Source organism: Chamaea fasciata, unplaced genomic scaffold, assembly GCF_029207755.1.
Source record: "Chamaea fasciata isolate MVZ Bird 193981 ecotype frontalis unplaced genomic scaffold, bChaFas1.0.hap1 SCAF_674, whole genome shotgun sequence".
NCBI classification, from domain to species: domain Eukaryota; kingdom Metazoa; phylum Chordata; class Aves; order Passeriformes; family Sylviidae; genus Chamaea; species Chamaea fasciata.
Window position 1 is genome coordinate 1 of NW_027094759.1, and position 17749 is coordinate 17749.

Sequence of the window (17749 nt, forward strand, 5' to 3'; positions counted from 1 at the left end):
GGTCCTTCACCCCGCGCCATTTTGTCTTTTTTTTGACTGCAACTCCCGTCATGCCCCGCGCTGTCCATCAGTCCCTATTGCGGCCCCGCCCCTCCCCGCACTACACCTCCCGTCATGCCCCGCGCTGTCCATCAGTCCCTATTGCGGCCCCGCCCCTCCCCGCACTACACCTCCCGTGGTGCCCCGCGGCGCTCCTCTTCCCGCGCTTTTCCGCGGCCCCTCACGGCCGGCCGGCCGCCATGGCGGAGGCGCTGGGGCGCTGGGTCCGCGAGGAGATGGAGCCGCCGCCCTCCGCCGTGCCCTCGGCGGCCGCGCTCCGCAGGTCGGCGCCGCCCTGAGGCGGGGAAGGCTCGGGGAGCTTCGGGGCGGCGGCGGGGGGGGAAGGCCCCGAGGGCTCCGTGAGGGAGGGTCGGGAATTTTCGGGGGGGGAGGCTGAGGGGGTTTGGGGTCACCTGGGAAGGCTCTGGGGGGATCCTCAGGGAGTTTTGGGGTCCCTTTGGAAGGGCTTGGGTGGGTTTGGGGGTTGGGGGTGGATTCTGCCCTCCCCGGGTGGATTTTGGGGGCGCCCCTGACCTCCCTTCTCCCGCCTTCCCTCCCCTGCAGGCTCTGCTCCGGCCCCACAGCCCCCATTTGGGATTTCGTCACCCGCCACGTCCGGAGCCGAGGGTGAGCAGTGAAAACCCCCCCAACAACCCCCGCGGTTAAACGGGGACCCCAAACCTTGGCAGGGAGCGGGGGCGCGTGGTGTCCCTCCCCGGGACTACAGCTCCCGTCAGCCCCCGCGCCCCATAGGGCGGGATAGCGGAGCCTACGGCTCCCATCATCCCCCGCGCCCTATATGGGTTTCTTATAGCGGAGCCTACGAGTCCCATCATCCCCCGCGCCCCATAGGGATTAATTATAGCGGAGCCTACACCTCCCATCATCCCCCGCGCCCCATAGGGATTAATTATAGCGGAGCCTACACCTCCCATCATCCCCCGCGCCTCATAGGGTTTAATTATAGCGGAGCTGCAACTCCCGTCATCCCCCGCGCCCCATAGGGCTTCATTATAGCGGAGCTGCAACTCCCATCATCCCCCGCGCCCCGGATGGGTTCATTATAGCGGACCCTACAGCTCCCATCATCCCCCGCGCCTCATAGGGCTTAATTATAGCGGAGCTACGATTCCCATCATCCCCCGCGCTCCATAGGGCTTCGTTATTGCCGAGCCTACGCCTCCCGTCATCCCCCGCGCCCCATATGGGCTCATTATAACGGAGCCTACACCTCCCATCATCCCTCGCGCCCCATAAGGCTTCATTATAGCGAAGCCTACAACTCCCATCATCCCGTGCGCCCCATAAGGCTTCAGTATAGACAAGCCTACATCTCCCATCATGCCCCGCGCCGCCCAACGGCGGGCTATGGTGCGCTTTACCCCTCCCGCACTACAACTCCCGTCATGCCCCGCGGCGGTTTTCCCGCCCTTTCTCTGCTCCCCTCACGGGCGGGGTTTTTTTGGGGGGGGGTGTGTCCCCACAGGAACGCCAGGAAGATTCGCGGGAATCTGCGCTGGTATCCCAAACTTTTTTGGGAGGGGGGGGAGGGGGGATCCCCAAAAATTCCGCGGGTGGGGGAGGGGCGACAATGGGGGAGGGGAAAAAAAACCCCGCCCCGAAAAATGTTGGGGTGATGCGGGGATCGTTCCTTGACTCGGGGGCCAGGTACGGACACCTGCGGCAGGTGCAGGTGAGTGGGGGGAGCCCGGGGGGGCGGGGAGGGGGGTTGGGGGGGAATTTGGGGGATTTTGGGGAAATTTTGGGATGGATTTCAGTGAATTTTGGGGGGAATTTGAGAAGATTTGGGGAATTTCAGTGAGTTTTGGGGGAATTTTGGGGTGAATTTGGGAGGATTTGAGGGAATTTCAGTGAATTTTGGGGGAATTTTGCGGTGAATTTGGGAGGATTTGGGGAATTTCAGTGAATTTTGGGGTGAATTTGGGAGGATTTGAGGGGAATTTCAGTGAATTTTGGGGGGATTTTGGGGTGAATTTGGGAAGATTTGAGGAGATTTTGGGGTGGATTCGGGGGAATTCGGGATCGGGGTTTTGGGATGAATTTGGGGGGATTTTGGGGGGAATTTGGGAGGATTTGGGGGAATTTCAGTGAATTTTGGGGGAATTTCGGGGTGAATTTGGGAAGATTTGGGGGGATTTTGGGATGGATTTCAGTGAATTTTGGGGGGTGATTTTGGGGGAAATTTGGGGTGAATTTGGGAAGTTTTCAGTGAATTTTGGGGGGAATTCGGGAGGATTTGGGGGGAAATTTGAGGTGAATTCGGGACAATTCGGGATCGGTGTTTTGGGGTGAATTCGGGGGAATTTCGGGGTGAATTCGGGGTCAGTTTTTGGGGTGAGTTTGGGGTAATTTCGGGGTGAATTCGGGGTAATTTCGGGGTGAATTCGGCACGTTTCGGGGTCAGTTTTCGGGGTGAATTCGGGACAATTCGGGGTCAGTTTTTGGGATAATTTCGGGGTGAATTCGGGACGGTTCGGGGTCAGTTTTTGGGGTGAATTCGGGGTAATTTTGGAGTGAATTCGGAGTCAGTTTGTGGGGTGAATTCGGGGTAATTTCGGGGTGAATTCGGCACCGTTCGGGGTCAGTTTTTGGGGTGAATTCGGGACAATTCGGGGTCAGTTTTTGGGGTAATTTCGGGGTGAATTCGGCACCGTTCGGGGTCAGTTTTCGGGGTGAATTCGGCACCGTTCGGGGTCAGTTTTTGGGGTGAATTCGGGACAATTCGGGGTCAGTTTTTGGGATAATTTCGGGGTGAATTCGGGACGGTTCGGGGTCAGTTTTTGGGGTTCGGTGTCAGTTTTTGGGGTGAATTCAGGGTCAGTTTTCGGGGTGAATTCGGGATGGTTCGGTGTCAGTTTTTGGGGTAATTTCGGGGTGAATTCGGGACGAATTCGGCACCGTTCGGAGTCAGTTTTTGGGGTAATTTGGGGTGAATTCGGGGTGAATTCGGCACCGTTTGGTGTCAGTTTTCGGGGTGAATTCGGGGTGAATTCGGCACCGTTCGGGGTCAGTTTTCGGGTTGAATTCGGCACCGTTCGGTGTCAGTTTTTGGGGTAATTTCGGGGTGAATTCGGGGTGAATTCGGCACCGTTCGGTGTCAGTTTTTGGGGTAATTTCGGGGAGAATTCGGGGTGAATTCGGGGTGAATTCGGCACCGTTCGGTGTCGCCGTTCCGGTCCCCGCAGGCGGCGGCGGCGGCGGCTCCTCCCGGCCGCCAGGGGGCGCTGCTGGCGGCGCGGGCCCGCCTGCGGCAGGAGCTGCAGAGCCTGGAGGACGCCATAGAGAGCGCGCAGGACACGGCGCGGCGCCTGGGTGAGCCCGGCCGGGAACCGCGGCCGCCAACCATGGTTCCGGGCCCCGAACCCCAATTTTGGGGTCCCAAATCCCATTTTTGGGGTCAAAAATCCCAATTTTGGGGTCAAAAATCCCATTTTTGGGGTCCCAAATCCCAATTTTGGGGTCAAAAATCCCAATTTTGGGGTCAAAAATCCCATTTTTGGGGTCAAAAATCCCAATTTTGGGGTCCCAAACCCCATTTTTGGGGTCCCAAATCCCAATTTTGGGGTCAAAAATCCCATTTTTGGGGTCAAAAATCCCAATTTTGGGGTCCCAAATCCCAATTTTGGGGTCCCAAATCCCAATTTTGGGGTCAAAAATCCCAATTTTGGGGTCAAAAATCCCATTTTTGGGGTCAAAAATCCCATTTTTGGGGTCCCAAATCCCAATTTTGGGGTCAAAAATCCCATTTTTGGGGTCAAAAATCCCAATTTTGGGGTCAAAAATCCCATTTTTGGGGTCCCAAATCCCATTTTGGGGTCAAAAATCCCAATTTTGGGGTCCCAAACCCCATTTTGGGGTCAAAAATCCCAATTTTGGGGTCAAAAATCCCATTTTTGGGTTCCCAAATCCCAATTTTGGGGTCAAAAATCCCAATTTTGGGGTCCCAAACCCCATTTTTGGGGTCCCAAACCCCATTTTGGGGTCAAAAATCCCAATTTTGGGGTCCAAAATCCCAATTTTGGGGTCCCAAATCCCATTTTTGGGGTCAAAAATCCCATTTTTGGGGTCCCAAACCCCATTTTGGGGTCAAAAATCCCAATTTTGGGGTCAAAAATCCCATTTTTGGGGTCAAAAATCCCATTTTTGGGGTCCCAAATCCCAATTTTGGGGTCAAAAATCCCAATTTTGGGGTCCCAAATCCCAATTTTGGGGTCCCAAATCCCAATTTTGGGGTCAAAAATCCCAATTTTGGGGTCCCAAATCCCATTTTTGGGGTCAAAAATCCCATTTTTGGGGTCCCAAATCCCAATTTTGGGGTCAAAAATCCCAATTTTGGGGTCCCAAATCCCATTTTTGGGGTCAAAAATCCCAATTTTGGGGTCCCAAACCCCATTTTTGGGGTCAAAAATCCCAATTTTGGGGGTCTCAAACCCCAATTTTGGGGTCCCAAACCCCATTTTTGGGGTCAAAAATCCCAATTTTGGGGTCAAAAATCCCATTTTTGGGGTCCCAAATCCCAATTTTGGGGTCAAAAATCCCATTTTTGGGGTCCCAAACCCCATTTTTGGGGTCAAAAATCCCAATTTTGGGGTCAAAAATCCCAATTTTGGGGTCCCCAATCCCATTTTTGGGGTCCCAAATCCCAATTTTGGGGTCCCAAATCCCAATTTTGGGGTCCCAAATCCCAATTTTGGGGTCAAAAATCCCAATTTTGGGGTCAAAAATCCCATTTTTGGGGTCCCAAATCCCAATTTCAGGGTCCCAAATCCCATTTTTGGGGTCAAAAATCCCAATTTTCGGGTCACAAATCCCATTTTTGGGGTCCCTGACCCCGCCCCCCCGTCTCCTCCCAGAGGCGGCGCTGGGGGCGGAGCAGAGACGCCGCTGGGCGGAGCTTCGGCGAGGGGCGGAGCTTCGGCTGCTGGGGGCGGGGCTGAGCCCGGAGCGCCTGCGCCGCCACCAGGGGGCGCTAAAAGCGCCCCGGAAAAGGTAAAGGGGGCGGGGCTTCAACGGGGAGGGGCGGGGCTTCCTTATATGGGCAATGGGCGGGTTTGGGGGAATTTTAGGGGATTTTGGGGGTCCGGGGTGGAATTTTGGGGGATTTTGGGGGATTTTGAGGAGGTTTGGGGGGTTTTTGGTGGATTATGAGAAGATTTTCGGGGGTTTTTTGGTTAATTTGGGGTTTTTGGTGGGTTTTGAGGTGATTTTGGGGGATTTTGAGGAGATTTCTGTGGATTTTGAGGAGGTTTTGGGGGATTTGGGGGATTTTGGGTGTTTTACTTGGATTTTGGTGGATTTTGGGGGTTTTTAGGTGGATTTTGAGGAGATTTCGGGGGATTTTGGTTATTTTGGGGCTTTCGGTGGATTTTGAGGAGATTTTGGGGGGTTTTGGTGGATTTTGGTTATTTTGGGGGTTTTTTAGGGATTTTGAGGAGGTTTTGGGGGATTTTGGAGATTTCGGGGTTTTCGGTGGGTTTTGAGGTGGTTTTGGTGGATTTTGAGGAGATTTTGGGAGATTTTGGGGTTTTCGGTGGATTTTGGGGTGTTTTGGGGGGATTTTGGTTATTTTGGGGTTTTTAGGTGGGTTTTGAGGTGATTCTGGGGGATTTTGAGGAGATTTCTGTGGATTTCGAGGAGATTTTGGTGGATTTTGAGGAGGTTTTGGGGGATTTGGGGGATTTTGGGGGATTTTAGGTGGATTTGGAGGAGATTTGGGGGGATTTGGGTTTTTTAGGTGGATTTTGAGGCGATTTTGGCGGATTTTGGGGTCTCTGATGGGGTTATGGGGGGTTTTGGGGGGGATTTTGGGGGGTTTTTGGTGGATTTTGTGGAGATTTTGGGGGGATTTCGGTGGATTTTGGGGTTTTTAGGTGGATTTTGAGGAGATTTTGGGGGATTTTGGTTATTTTGGGGTTTTTGGTGGATTTTGAGGAGATTTTGGGGTGTTTTGGGGGATTTGGGGGGATTTTGGGGTTTTTGGTGGATTTTGAGGAGATTTCGGGGGATTTTGGGGATTTTGGGGTTTTCGGTGGGTTTTGAGAAGATTTTGAGGGATTTTGATGTGATTTTGAGGGATTTTGGGGTTTTCGATGGATTTTGAGGCGATTTCGGTGGATTTTGAGGAGGTTTTGGGGGATTTCGGGGGATTTCGGGGGTTTTCGGTGGATTTTGGGGTGTTTGGGGGGTTTTTGGTGGATTTTGAGGTGGTTTTGGTGGATTTTGAAGAGATTTTGAGGAGATTTTGGAGGATTTTGTGGATTTTGGGAGTTTAGGTGGATTTTGGGGTGTTTTGGGGGATTTCGGTGGATTTTGGGGTTTTCGGTGGGTTTTGAGGAGATTTTGGGGCTCTCTCCCCTCAGGCCGGGCCAGTCCCGGGTGGAGCTTTCGGCCATCTTGGCCTCGGGGGCGGAGCCGCAAGTGCTGGTCAGTGGGCGGGGCCCGGGGGTGGGCGTGGCCACCGGAACGGGTAGGGTTTCTGGGGTGGGCGGGGCCTGAGCACTCAAAAAAATCGCCCAAAATCCCCGGAATGTTCTCGGGGCACCCCTGAGCCCCCCCCGGGGACCCCAAAATATCCCCAAAATCCCCCCCGGGACCCCAAAATCCCCCAAAATTCCCCAAAATCCCCCAAAAATCCCCCAAAATCCTCCTCAGGGACCCCAAAATCCCCCCAGGGACCCCAAAATATCCCGAAAATCCCACCAGGGACCCCAAAATCCCCCCAGGGACCCCAAAATTCTCCTCAGGGACCCCAAAATCCCCCCAAAATCCCCCAAATCCTCCTCAGGGACCCCAAAATCCCCCAAAATCCCCCCAGGGACCCCAAAATCCCCCAAAATCCCTCCAGGGACCCCAAAAATCCCCCAAAATCCTCCTCAGGGACCCTAAAAATCCCCCAGAATTCCCCAAAATCCCCCAAAATCCTTCTCAGGGACCCCAAAATCCTCCTCAGGGACCCCAAAAATCCCCCAAAATCCCCCCAGGGACCCCAAAATCCTTCAAAATCCCCCAAAAATCCCCCAAAATCCCCCCAGGGACCCCAAAATCCTCCCAGGGACCCCAAAATCCTCCTCAGGGACCCCAAAAATCCCCCAAAATCCTCCCAGGGACCCCAAAAATCCCCCCAGGGACCCCAAAAATCCCCCAAAATCCTCCCAGGGACCCCAAAAATCCCCCCAGGGACCCCAAAATCCCCCCAGGGACCCCAAAATCCTTCAAAATCCCCCAAAAATCCCCCAAAATCCTCCCAGGGACCCCAAAAATCCCCCCAGGGACCCCAAAATCCCCCCAGGGACCCCAAAATCCCCCAAAATCCCACCAGTGACCCCAAAATCCCCCCCGGGACCCCAAAATCCTCCTCAGGGACCCCAAAAATCTCCAAAATCCCTCCAGGGACCCCAAAATCCCCCAAAAATCCCCCAAAATCCTCCTCAGGGACCCCAAAATCCCCCCAGGGACCCCAAAATCCCCCAAAAATCCCCCAAAATCCTCCCAGGGACCCCAAAATCCCCCAGAATTCCCCCAAATCCCCCAGGGACCCCAAAAATCCCCAAAATTCCCCCAAAATCCCCCAAAATCCTCCCCAGCACCCCCAATCTCTCCCCCGCCCCGCCCTCCCCAGGTGTCAATCAAGGCGCTGTGCGCGGCCAGGGAGGCGGAGCTCTGGAGGCCACGCCCACCCAGGTGAGCCCCGCCCCTTCCTCATTAAACTCGTCACTAATTAACAGCTTCATTAACTGGTTAATTAACTCCCCCCCCGACCTGTCAATCACCGCAGGAAGTCCCGGGAGGAACCGCCCCAGGCTCAGGATTGGCTGGAGCAGGCTGAGGTGGGCGTGGCTTTTGTGGGGGAGAGGGGGCGTGGCCAGCGCAGAGCCACGCCCCCTTCCCCCCCCTGACGCTGGGCGCCCCCTGCAGGCCGTGCTGATTGGCTACAGCCCCGAGGCCGTGCTGTGGGCGCTGGAGGCCTTGGCCAATCAGAGCACGAGGTGGGCGGGGCTTCAGGGGAGGTGGGCGGGGCTTGGAGGGGGAGGGGTTGGGGGGGGTCCCCAAATTTCAGTTTTGGGGTTTTCTGACCCCCCCAAAATCCATTTTTGGGCTTTCCTGATGCCCCGAAATCGTTTTGGGGGCGTTTCGGTCCCAAAATTCCTGGAAATTCCCTCAAAATCCCTAAAAATCCTCTCAAAATTCCTAAAAATCCTCCCAAAATTCCCTTTTTGGGTTCATTTGTCCCCCAAAATTCCAAAAAATCTTCCAAAAATTCCGTTTTGGGGATTTTTGTCCCCAAAATTCCTGAAAGTTCCCCCAAAATCCCTATTTGGGGTCTTCTGTCCCCAAAATTCCAAAAAATTCTCCCAAAAATTCCTTTTGGGGGTTTTTTGTCCCCAAAATTCCTGAAAATTTCCCCAAAATTCCTTTCTCGGGATGTTTTGTCCCGAAAATTTCTGAAAATTCCCCCAAAATCCCTAAAAATCCCCCCAAAATTCCTAAAAATCCCCCAAAATCCCTAAAAATCCCCCCAAAATTCCTAAAATTTCTCCCGAAATTCCCTTTTTTGAGTCTTTTATCCCCAGAATTCCTAAAAATTCTCCCAAAATTCCCTTTTTGGGTTCATTTGTCCCCAAAAATTCCTAAAATCCCCCCAAAATTCCTAAAAATCCCCCAAAATTCCTAAAAATCCCCCCAAAATTTCTAAAAATCCCCCCAAATTCCTAAAAATTCCCCCAAAATTCCTAAAAATCCCCCAAAATTCCTAAAAATCCCCCAAAATTCCTAAAAATTCCCCCAAAATTCCTAAAAATCCCCCAAAATTCCTAAAAATTCCCCCAAAATTCCTAACATCCCCCCAAAGTTCCTAAAAATCCCCCAAAATTCCTAAAAATCCCCCCAAAATTGCTAAAATCCTCCCAAAATTCCTAAAAATTCCCCCAAAATTCCCTTTTCTGAGTCTTTTATCCCCAAAATTCCTAAAAATCCCCCCAAAATTCCCTTTTTTGGGTTCATTTGTCCCCCAAAATTCCTAAAAATTCCCCCAAAATTCTCTTTTTTGAGTTTTTTATCCCCAAAATTCCTAAAAATCCCCCCAAAATTCCTAAAAATTCCTCCAAAATTCCCTTTTTGTGTTTTTTTGTCCCCAAATTTCCCAAAAGTCCTTCCAAAAATTCCTAAAAATCCCCCCAAAATTCTCTTTTTCGGGTCTTTTATCCCCAAAATTTCTAAAAATCTCCCCAAAATTCCCTCTTTGGGGTCTTTTGTCCCAAAATTTCCCAAAAATCCTTCCAAAAATTCCTAAAAATCCTCCCAAAATTCCCTTTTTGGGTTTTTTGTCCCCAAAGATTCCTAAAAATCCCCCAAAATTCCTAAAATTCCCCCAAAATTCCTAAAAATCCCCCAAAATTCCTAAAAATCCCCCAAAATTCCTAAAAATCCTCCCAAAATCCCTAAAAATCCCCCCAAAATTCCTAAAAATCCCCCAAAATTCCTAAAAATTCCCCCAAAATTCCTAAAAATCCTCCCAAAATTCCTAAAATTCTCCCAAAATTCCCTTTTTTGGGTTCATTTGTCCCCAAAAATTCCTGAAAATTCCTCCAAAATTCCCTTTTTGGGTTTTTTTGTCCCCAAAATTCCTAAAAAACCCCCAAAATTCCTAAAAATTCCTCCAAAATTCCCTTTTTGTGTTTTTTTGTCCCCAAATTTCCCAAAAGTCCTTCCAAAAATTCCTAAAAATCCCCCCAAAATTCCCTTTTTTGAGTCTTTTATCCCCAAAATTCCTAAAAATTCTCCCAAAATTCCCTTTTTTGGGTTCATTTGTCCCCAAAAATTTCTGAAAATTTCTCCAAAATTCCCTTTTTGGGTTCATTTTCCCCCCAAAACTCCGAAAAATCCCCCAAAAATTCCAATTTTTTTGGGGCCGTTCCCGATATCCCGCTCCTCCAAAATCCTTTTATTTCTTTGGGCTCCTCCTGACCCCCCAAATCCCTGAAAATCCCCCCAAAAAAATCCCTCCTTCCGAGGGGATCCCAGAACGAGATTTTGGGGGATCCCGGGCGGAATTTCTGGGATCCTGACAGGATTTTTGGGATCCTGACGGAATTTTTGGGATCCTGACGGAATTTTTGGGATCCTGACGGAATTTTGGGATCCTGACAGAATTTCTGGGATCCTGACGGAATTTTGGGATCCTGACGGAATTTTGGGATCCTGACGGAATTTTTGGGATCCTGACGGAATTTTTGGGATCCTGACGGAATTTCTGGGATCCTGACGGAATTTCTGGGATCCTGAGGGAGTTTTTGGGATCCTGATGGAATTTTTGGGATCCTGACGGAATTTTTGGGATCCTGATGGAATGCTCAAAGGGGCGTGGCTTACCAACCCCAGGCACGGTGGGGAAGGGGGCGTGGCTTTTCTCCTTGTGGGCGTGTCTCTGGCAGGGGGGGCGCGGTCTGTCCACTTGTGGGCGTGGCCTGAGCCCCTCCCTTTCCAGGCAGCTCCTCTCTGCCCCCGCCCCCTCCCCGGAGGCCACGCCCACCCTGAGGAGCCTCATCCAGGTGAGGGGGGAGGGGAGCGGGCGGGTTTGGGGTTTTTGGGGCAGTTTTGGGGTTTTTGGGGCAGTTTTGGGGTTTCTGGGGCAGTTTTGGGGTTTTTGGGGCAGTTTTGGTGTTTTTGGGGCAGTTTTGGGGTTTTTGGGGCAGTTTTGGGGTTTCTGGGGCAGTTTTGGGGTTTTTGGGGCAGTTTTGGGGTTTCTGGGGCAGTTTTGGGGTTTTTGGGGCAGTTTTGGGGTTTTTGGGGTCACTTTGGGGTTTCGGGGGTCGCTGATCCCATTGCCGGGGTCCCTGTCGGGTTTTAGGGCTGCTGGGGGGCGGTGGGGGCGCTCTGGGGGGCGCTGCCCCCGCTCCTGTCCCACCTGTCCCACCTGAGGAGGCGCCTGGGGGAGCTGCGGCCGCGCCTGGGCCCCGAGGCTCTGCACAGGTACCCGGGAAAGGCCGGAATCCCCCAAATCCAGCCCGAAAGGCAGCCCAAAGGCCCGGGAATCCGTGCCGAGACGCGCCCCGCAACGCTGCCCGAAATCCCCGAGATTCGCCCCGAAATTCAGCCCAAAATTCCTGAGATTCGCCCCAAAATTCCTGAAATTTGCCCCAAAAATTCAGCCAAAAATTCCTGAGGTTCACCCCAAAATTCCTGAAATTCACCCCAGAATTCAGCCAAAAATTCCTGAAATTTGCCCCAAAATTCTGCCCAAAATCCCTGAAATTTGCCCCTAAATTCAGCCCAAAATTCCTGAGATTCGCCCCAAAATTCCTGAAACTCGCCCCAAAATTCAGCCCAAAGTTCCTGAGATTCGCCCCAAAATTCAGCCCGAAATCCCTGAAATTTGCCCCAAAATTCAGCTCAAAATTCCTGAAATTTGCCTCAAAATTCTGCTCAGAATTCCTGAGATTTGCCCCAAAATTCCTGAAATTCACCCCCAAATTCAGCCCAAAACTCCTGAGATTCGCCCCAAAATTCCTGAAACTCGCCCCAGAATTCAGCCAAAAATTCCTGAAATTCGCCCCAAAATTCAGCCTGAAATTCCTGAAATTCACTCTAACATTCAGCCCAAAATTCTTGAGATTTGCCCCAAAATTCCTGAAATTCACCCCAAAATACAGCTCAAAATTCTGCCCAAGATTCCTGAAATTTGCCTCAAAATTCTGCCCAAAATTCCTGAAATTCGCCCCCAAATTCAGCCCAAAATTCCTGAGATTCGCCCCAAAATTCAGCCCAAAATTCTTGAAATTCAGTCCAAAATTCCTGAGATTTGTCCCAAAATCCCTGAGATTTGCCCCAAAATTCACCCCGAAATTCACTCCAAAATTCTGCTCAAAATTTTTGAAATTCGCCCCAAAATTCCTTAAATTTGCCCCAAAATTCTGCCCAAAATTCCTGAAATTTGCCCTAAAATTCACCCCAAAAATCACCCCAAAATTCTGCTCAAAATTCCTGAAATTTGCCCCAAAATTCCACCCAAAATCCCTGAAATTCACCCCAAAATTCAGCCCAAAATTCTTGAAATTCAGTCCAAAATTCCAGAGATTCACCCCAAAATTCAGCCCAAAATTCCTGAAATTCGCCCCAAAATTCCGCCCAAAATTCTTCCATTTGTTCCATTTTTCCCATTTTCCCCCAATTTTCCCCCAATTTCTCCCCATTTCTCCCAATTTTTCTCCATTTTCCCCAATTTTTCCATTTCCCCCATTTCTCCCCAATTTTCCCCCAACTTTTCCCATTTTCCTCATTTTCCCTCAATTTTCCCCCCAATTTTTTCCCGTTTTTCCCCATTTTTTCCCCAGTTTCTCCCCATTTCCCCCCGTTTTTCCCAAAATCGCCGTTTTTCGCCCCATTTCAGGCTTTTCCTCTCCCGGGCTTTCCTGGGAGCGTTTCTGGCCTCCCTGAGCCGGGACCTGCGGCCGCTCCGCCAGGACCCCCCAAAATCCCCCAAATCCGCCCAAAAAACCCCAAAATCCCCCAAATCCACCCAAAAAATCCCAAAATCCCCCAAATCCGCCCAAAAAAACCCAAATTTGGCCCCAAAAACCCCAAAATCCCCGGATTTGGGCCCAAACCGGGCCCTGGGGCGGCTCCAGCGGCGGCTCCGCAGAGCGAGGGAGCGAGTGGTGAGTGACGGGAGATTTGGGGGAATTTGGGGGAAATTTGGGGGATTTTGGGGAAATTTGGGGGAAATTTGAGGAAATTTGAGGGAAATTTGGGGGAAATTTTGGGGATTTGGGAGATTTTGGGAAATTTGAGGGGAACTTGGGGGAAATTTTGGAGATTTTGGGGGGAATTTGAGGAAAATTAGGGGGATTTGGGGGGAAATTTGGGGGAATTTTGGGAAATTTGGGGGAAATTTGGGGGATTTGGAGGAAAGTTTGGGGGAAATTTGGGGGAGTTTGGGGAAATTTGGGGGAATTTTGAGGAAAATTTAGGGAAAATTTGGGGGATTTTGGGTAATTTGGGAGATTTTGAGGAAAATTTGGGGGAAATTGGGGGGAAATTTGGGGGAATTTTGGGAAGTTTGGAGGAAATTTGGGGGAAATTTGGGGAAATTTGAGGGGAATTTGGGGGGATTTGGGGGAAATTTTGGAGAATTTTGGGGAATTTGGGGGATTTTGGGGGAAATTTGGGGAAATTTGAGGAAAATTTGGGGGATATCTGGGGACATTTGGGGAATTTTGGGGAATTTGGAGGAAATCTGGGGAATTTTGGGGAAAATTTTGGGAAATTTGGAGGAAATTTGGGGGATTTTGGGGGGAGATTTGGGGGGGTCCTGACAGGAAAATTGAGGAATTTTTGGGGGGATTTTTGGGGAATTTTTGGGGATTTGGGGGGGGGGGAGGGGTTGGTATGAAATTTTGGGATTTTTGGGCGAAGATTTGGGGAATTTTGGGGAGTTTTGGGGGATTTTGGGGCGTTCGGGTGAAAATTTGGGATTTTTGGGTAGAGGTTTTGGGAATTACGGGAATTTATGGAGGATTTCTGGGGAATTGGGGGAATTTTGAGGAGTTTGGGAATTTGGGGTGGAAATTTGGGATTTTCGGGGCTGAGATTTGGGGAATTTTGGGGATTTTGGGGCTCCTGAGGTGGAAATTTGGGGATTTTGGGTGGAGATTTTGGGAACTTGAGGAATTTTGGGGGGATTTTGGAGGAATTTTGGGGAGTTTAGGGACTTGGGGTGGAAATTTGGGATTTTAGGGATGAGATTTGGGGATTTTGGGGCTCCGGAGGTGGAAATTCGGGGATTTTGGGGAGAAATCTCCAATTTTTGGAGGGATTTTGGGGGAATTTGGGGGAGTTTTTGGGGCTCCTGAGGTGGAAATTTGGGATTTTTTGGGGGGAGATTTTGGGGAGGATTTTGGGGGAATTTGGGGGAGTTTTTGGGGATCCTGAGGGGGAAATTTGGGGGTTTTGGGGGTGAATTGGGCTGATTTTGGGTGTTTTGGCTGATTTTGGATGTTTTTTGGGTGTTTTGGGTGTTTTTGGGTGTTTTTGGGCTGAATTCAGCTCATTTTGGGTGTTTTTTGGGTGAATTTGGCTCACTTTGGGTGTTTTTGGGCTGAATTCGGTTGATTTCGGGTGTTTTTGGGGTGAGTTTGGCTGATTTGGGGTGTTTGGGTTGATTTTGGGTGTTTTTTGGGTGTTTTTTGGGCATTTTTGGGGTGTTTTGGGTGTTTTCGGGCTGAATTCGGCTCATTTTGGGTGTTTTGGGCGTTTTTGGTCTGAATTTGGCTCATTCCCGGTGTTTTTTGGGCGTTTTCCGGGTGTTTTCGGTGTTTTTCGGCTCATTCCGGGTGTTTTTCGGGTGTTTTCTGGTGTTTTCGGTGTGAATTCGGCTCATTTCGGGTGTTTTCGGGTGTTTTCGGGCTGGATTCGGCTCATTCCGGGTGTTTTTGGGTGTTTGTCGGGTGTTTTCCGGGTGTTTTTTGGGTGTTTTTGGGTGTTTTTGATGTGAATTTGGCTCATTCCGGGTGTTTTCTGGGTGTTTCCCGGTGTTTTCCGGGCGGTTTTCGGGTGTTTTCCGGGTGGTTTTCGGGTGTTTCCGGGTGTTTTCCGGGCGTTTTTTCGGCTCACTCCGGGTGTTTCCGGGCGTTTTCCGGGTGTTTTCCGGGTGTTTTTCGGCTCATTCCGGGTGTTTTCGGGTGTTTTTCGGGTGTTTTCGGGGTTTTTCGGCTCATTCCGGATGTTTTTCGGCTCATTCCGGGTGTTTTCTGGGTGTTTCCCGGTGTTTTCCGGGCGGTTTTTGGGTGTTTTCCGGGTGGTTTTCGGGTGTTTCCGGGTGTTTCCGGGTGTTTTCCGGGCGTTTTTCGGCTCACTCCGGGTGTTTTCCGGGTGTTTCCGGGTGTTTCCGGGTGTTTCCGGGCGTTTTTCGGCTCACTCCGGGTGTTTCCGGGCGTTTTCCGGGTGGTTTCCGGGTGTTTTTCGGCTCACTCCGGGTGTTTTTGGGTGTTTTTCGGCTCATTCCGGGTGTTTTCGGGTGTTTTTCGGGTGTTTTCGGGGTTTTTCGGCTCATTCCGGGTGTTTTTCGGCTCATTCCGGTTGTTTTCTGGGTGTTTCCGGGCGGTTTCCCGGTGTTTTCCGGGTGTTTTTGGGCTCACTCCGGCCGTTCTCTCCCCCCCAGCTCCGGCGGCGGCAGCGGCTGCGTTTCCTCAGCGCCGCCGCCCGGGGCCGCCGCGCGGCGCTGCGCCCCCTGCAGGAGCAGGTGGGTACTGCACCGGTCCCCACCAGTATGGACCAGTCCGGACCAGTAACCCCCGGGCCCCGCCCCCTTTGACTCCCCTCTCTCTCTGATTGGCTGCAGGTCGTGGGCGTGGCGCGGGCGGGGCTTGGCTCCGCCCTTCCCTCGCTGTTGGAGGAGGGGCGGAGGAGGCGTGGCCTCGTGCAGGGAGCGCTGGGAACGCTGGGAGCGCCCCTCCCCCAGCCCGGCCCGGCCCCTCCCCCGCTGGAGGGGCTGAGGGAGGCGGGGCTGCTGCAGGTGGGGGCGGGGCTGAAAGGGAAGGGAGGGGCTTAAACCGCGGGGGAGGGGCTTAAGCATGGAGTGGTTAAAGTGAGGGGGAGGGGCTTAAGGCGTGGGGAGGGGCTGAAAGGAGGCGTGGTTTAAAGGGAGGGCGGGAAGGGGGAGGAGCTTGGAGAGGAGCTCAAAGGAGGAGGAGTTTAAGGGGGGAGGGGCTTAAGTGTGGAGGGGCTCAGGGGGCGTGGCTTCATCAGAGGAGGGGCCTAAAGGGTGGGGGAGGGGTTTGAATGGCCTGGGAGTGGGGGGTGGGGCTCCAGGGGGTGTGGCCCGAGGGCTGGGGGAGGGTCCCGGCAATCGTGGGCGTGGCCGGCGGGGTTTGTGGGCGTGGCCGCCCTCACCGCTCCCCCGTGTCCGGCAGGGGGCGTCGCTGTCCCGGGCGGCCGCCTTGCGGCACCAGCTCCGCCGGGGGGCGCTGCGCCTGCGCCGGGGGGCGGGGCTTGCGCGGGAGGCGTGGCCTCCGCCCGCCCCGCCCCCTGCCTCCCTCCCGGAGGGCGTGGCCGAGCTCCTGCCCCGGCTGCGATTGGTCAGCGACTGCTGCCGGCAGCGAATCGAAGCCTGGCCACACCTCCAGGGGCTTGTCCGCCAATGGTGAGGTGGGGGCGTGGCTGGGGGGCGTGGCTTCTTCCGGAAAAGCCCCGCCCCCTTTACGCTAACCCCGCTCCTCCCCCAGGTGGGACCAGCCGGCTCAATTCGTCCTGGCCACGCCCCCCGGGCACGCCCCTTTCTCCCATTGGCTGCAGCGCTGGAGACATGCCGCCCATGCCCTGCAGGCCACGCCCACCGAGGGAGAAGGGGAGGAGGCCACACCCCCCTGAGAGTCTCCGGAAGCTCTGATTGGTTGGGAATAAAAAGAGGCAGGAAAGGGGGCGTGGCCTGTGTCTGTGCTCGATGCTGAGGGAAACCGGCTGGGGGCGCCCCCAGTGCTCCCAGTTCAGACCAGTCCGGACCGGTTCAAACCACTTCCATCCCAGTCCATCCCAGTTCCTCCCAGTCCATCCCAGTTCAAACCAGTCCATCCCAGTCCATCCCAGTACAAACCAGTTCAAACCAGTTCCATCCCAGTTTCTCCCAGTCCATCCCAGTTCAAACCAGTCCGGACCAGTTCAAGCCAGTCCGTCCCAGTTCCGTCCCAGTTCCTCCCAGTCCATCCCAGTTCCATCCCAGTTCCATCCCAGTCCATCCCAGTCCATCCCAGTCCATCCCAGTCCATCCCAGTTCCTCCCAGTCCATCCCAGTACAAACCAATTCAAACCAGTTCCTCCAGTCCCTCCCAGTCCATCCCAGTTCCATCCCAGTCCATCCCAGTTCCTCCCAGTCCATCCCAGTACAAACTAGTTCAAACCAGTTCCATCCCAGTTCCTCCCAGTCCCTCCCAGTCCATCCCAGTCCATCCCAGTCCATCCCAGTCGCTGGAATTCCATTTGTTTTTTCGTAATTTTTTCCTTTATTTTCCCGAATTCCCCCCAACTTCCGGTCACTGCTGGTCACTCGTGGTCACTCGTGGTCACTAATGGTCACTGCTGGTCACTGGTGATCATTGGTGGTCACTCCTGGTCACTAGTGGTCAGTGGTGGTCACTCCTGGTCACTGCTGGTCATTGGTGGTCACTGCTGGTCACTAGTGGCCAGTGGTGGTCACTCCTGGTCACTGGTGGTCACTGTTGGTCATTGGTGGTCACTGCTGGTCACTAGTGGTCAGTGGTGGTCACTCCTGGTGGTCACTGGTGGTCACTGGTCACTGGTGGTCACTCCTGGTCACCGCTGGTCACTCCTGGTGGTCACTGGTCATCACTTGTGGTCACTGGTCACTGTTGGTCATTGGTGGTCACTCCTGGTCGCTCCTGGTCACCAGTGGTCACTCCTGGTCACCGGTGGTCACTCGTGGTCACTGCTGGTCACTAGTGGTCACTGGTGGTTACTGGTCACTGATGGTCATTGGTGGTCACCACTGGTCACTGCTGGTCACTCGTGGTCACTGGTGGTCATTCCTGGTCACTGGTGGTCACTGCTGGTCACTGATGATTATTTATGGTCACTCCTGGTCACCAGTGGTCACTGATGATTATTGGTGGTCACTGCTGGTCACTCGTGGTCACTGCTGGTCACTGGTCGCTGATGATCATTGGTGGTCACTCCTGGTCAC

The 17749-nt window shown here is 52.7% G+C and overlaps 1 protein-coding gene across 2 annotated transcripts; it reads left to right on the top strand.

Annotated features, from left to right (window-relative positions):
- The first annotated feature begins 197 nt into the window (after positions 1–197).
- Positions 198–16641, top strand: LOC136305817 (HAUS augmin-like complex subunit 5). 2 transcript variants are annotated; one of them, XM_066209125.1, is made up of 17 exons: positions 198–322; positions 604–666; positions 1526–1558; positions 1708–1732; positions 3246–3372; positions 4914–5049; positions 6420–6483; positions 7679–7740; positions 7835–7886; positions 7975–8045; positions 10544–10607; positions 10907–11028; positions 12446–12713; positions 15215–15295; positions 15395–15568; positions 15966–16195; positions 16278–16471. In XM_066209125.1, the coding sequence occupies exons 1-17, from the start codon at positions 240–242 to the stop codon at positions 16420–16422; spliced, it is 1800 nt and encodes a 599-aa protein (XP_066065222.1). In that variant the 5' UTR covers positions 198–239; the 3' UTR covers positions 16423–16471. The 2 variants fall into 2 exon arrangements, with proteins under 2 accessions (XP_066065222.1, XP_066065221.1); XM_066209124.1 differs by lacking the exon at positions 7975–8045 and having other exon boundaries at positions 16278–16641.
- The last annotated feature ends 1108 nt before the right edge of the window (positions 16642–17749 follow it).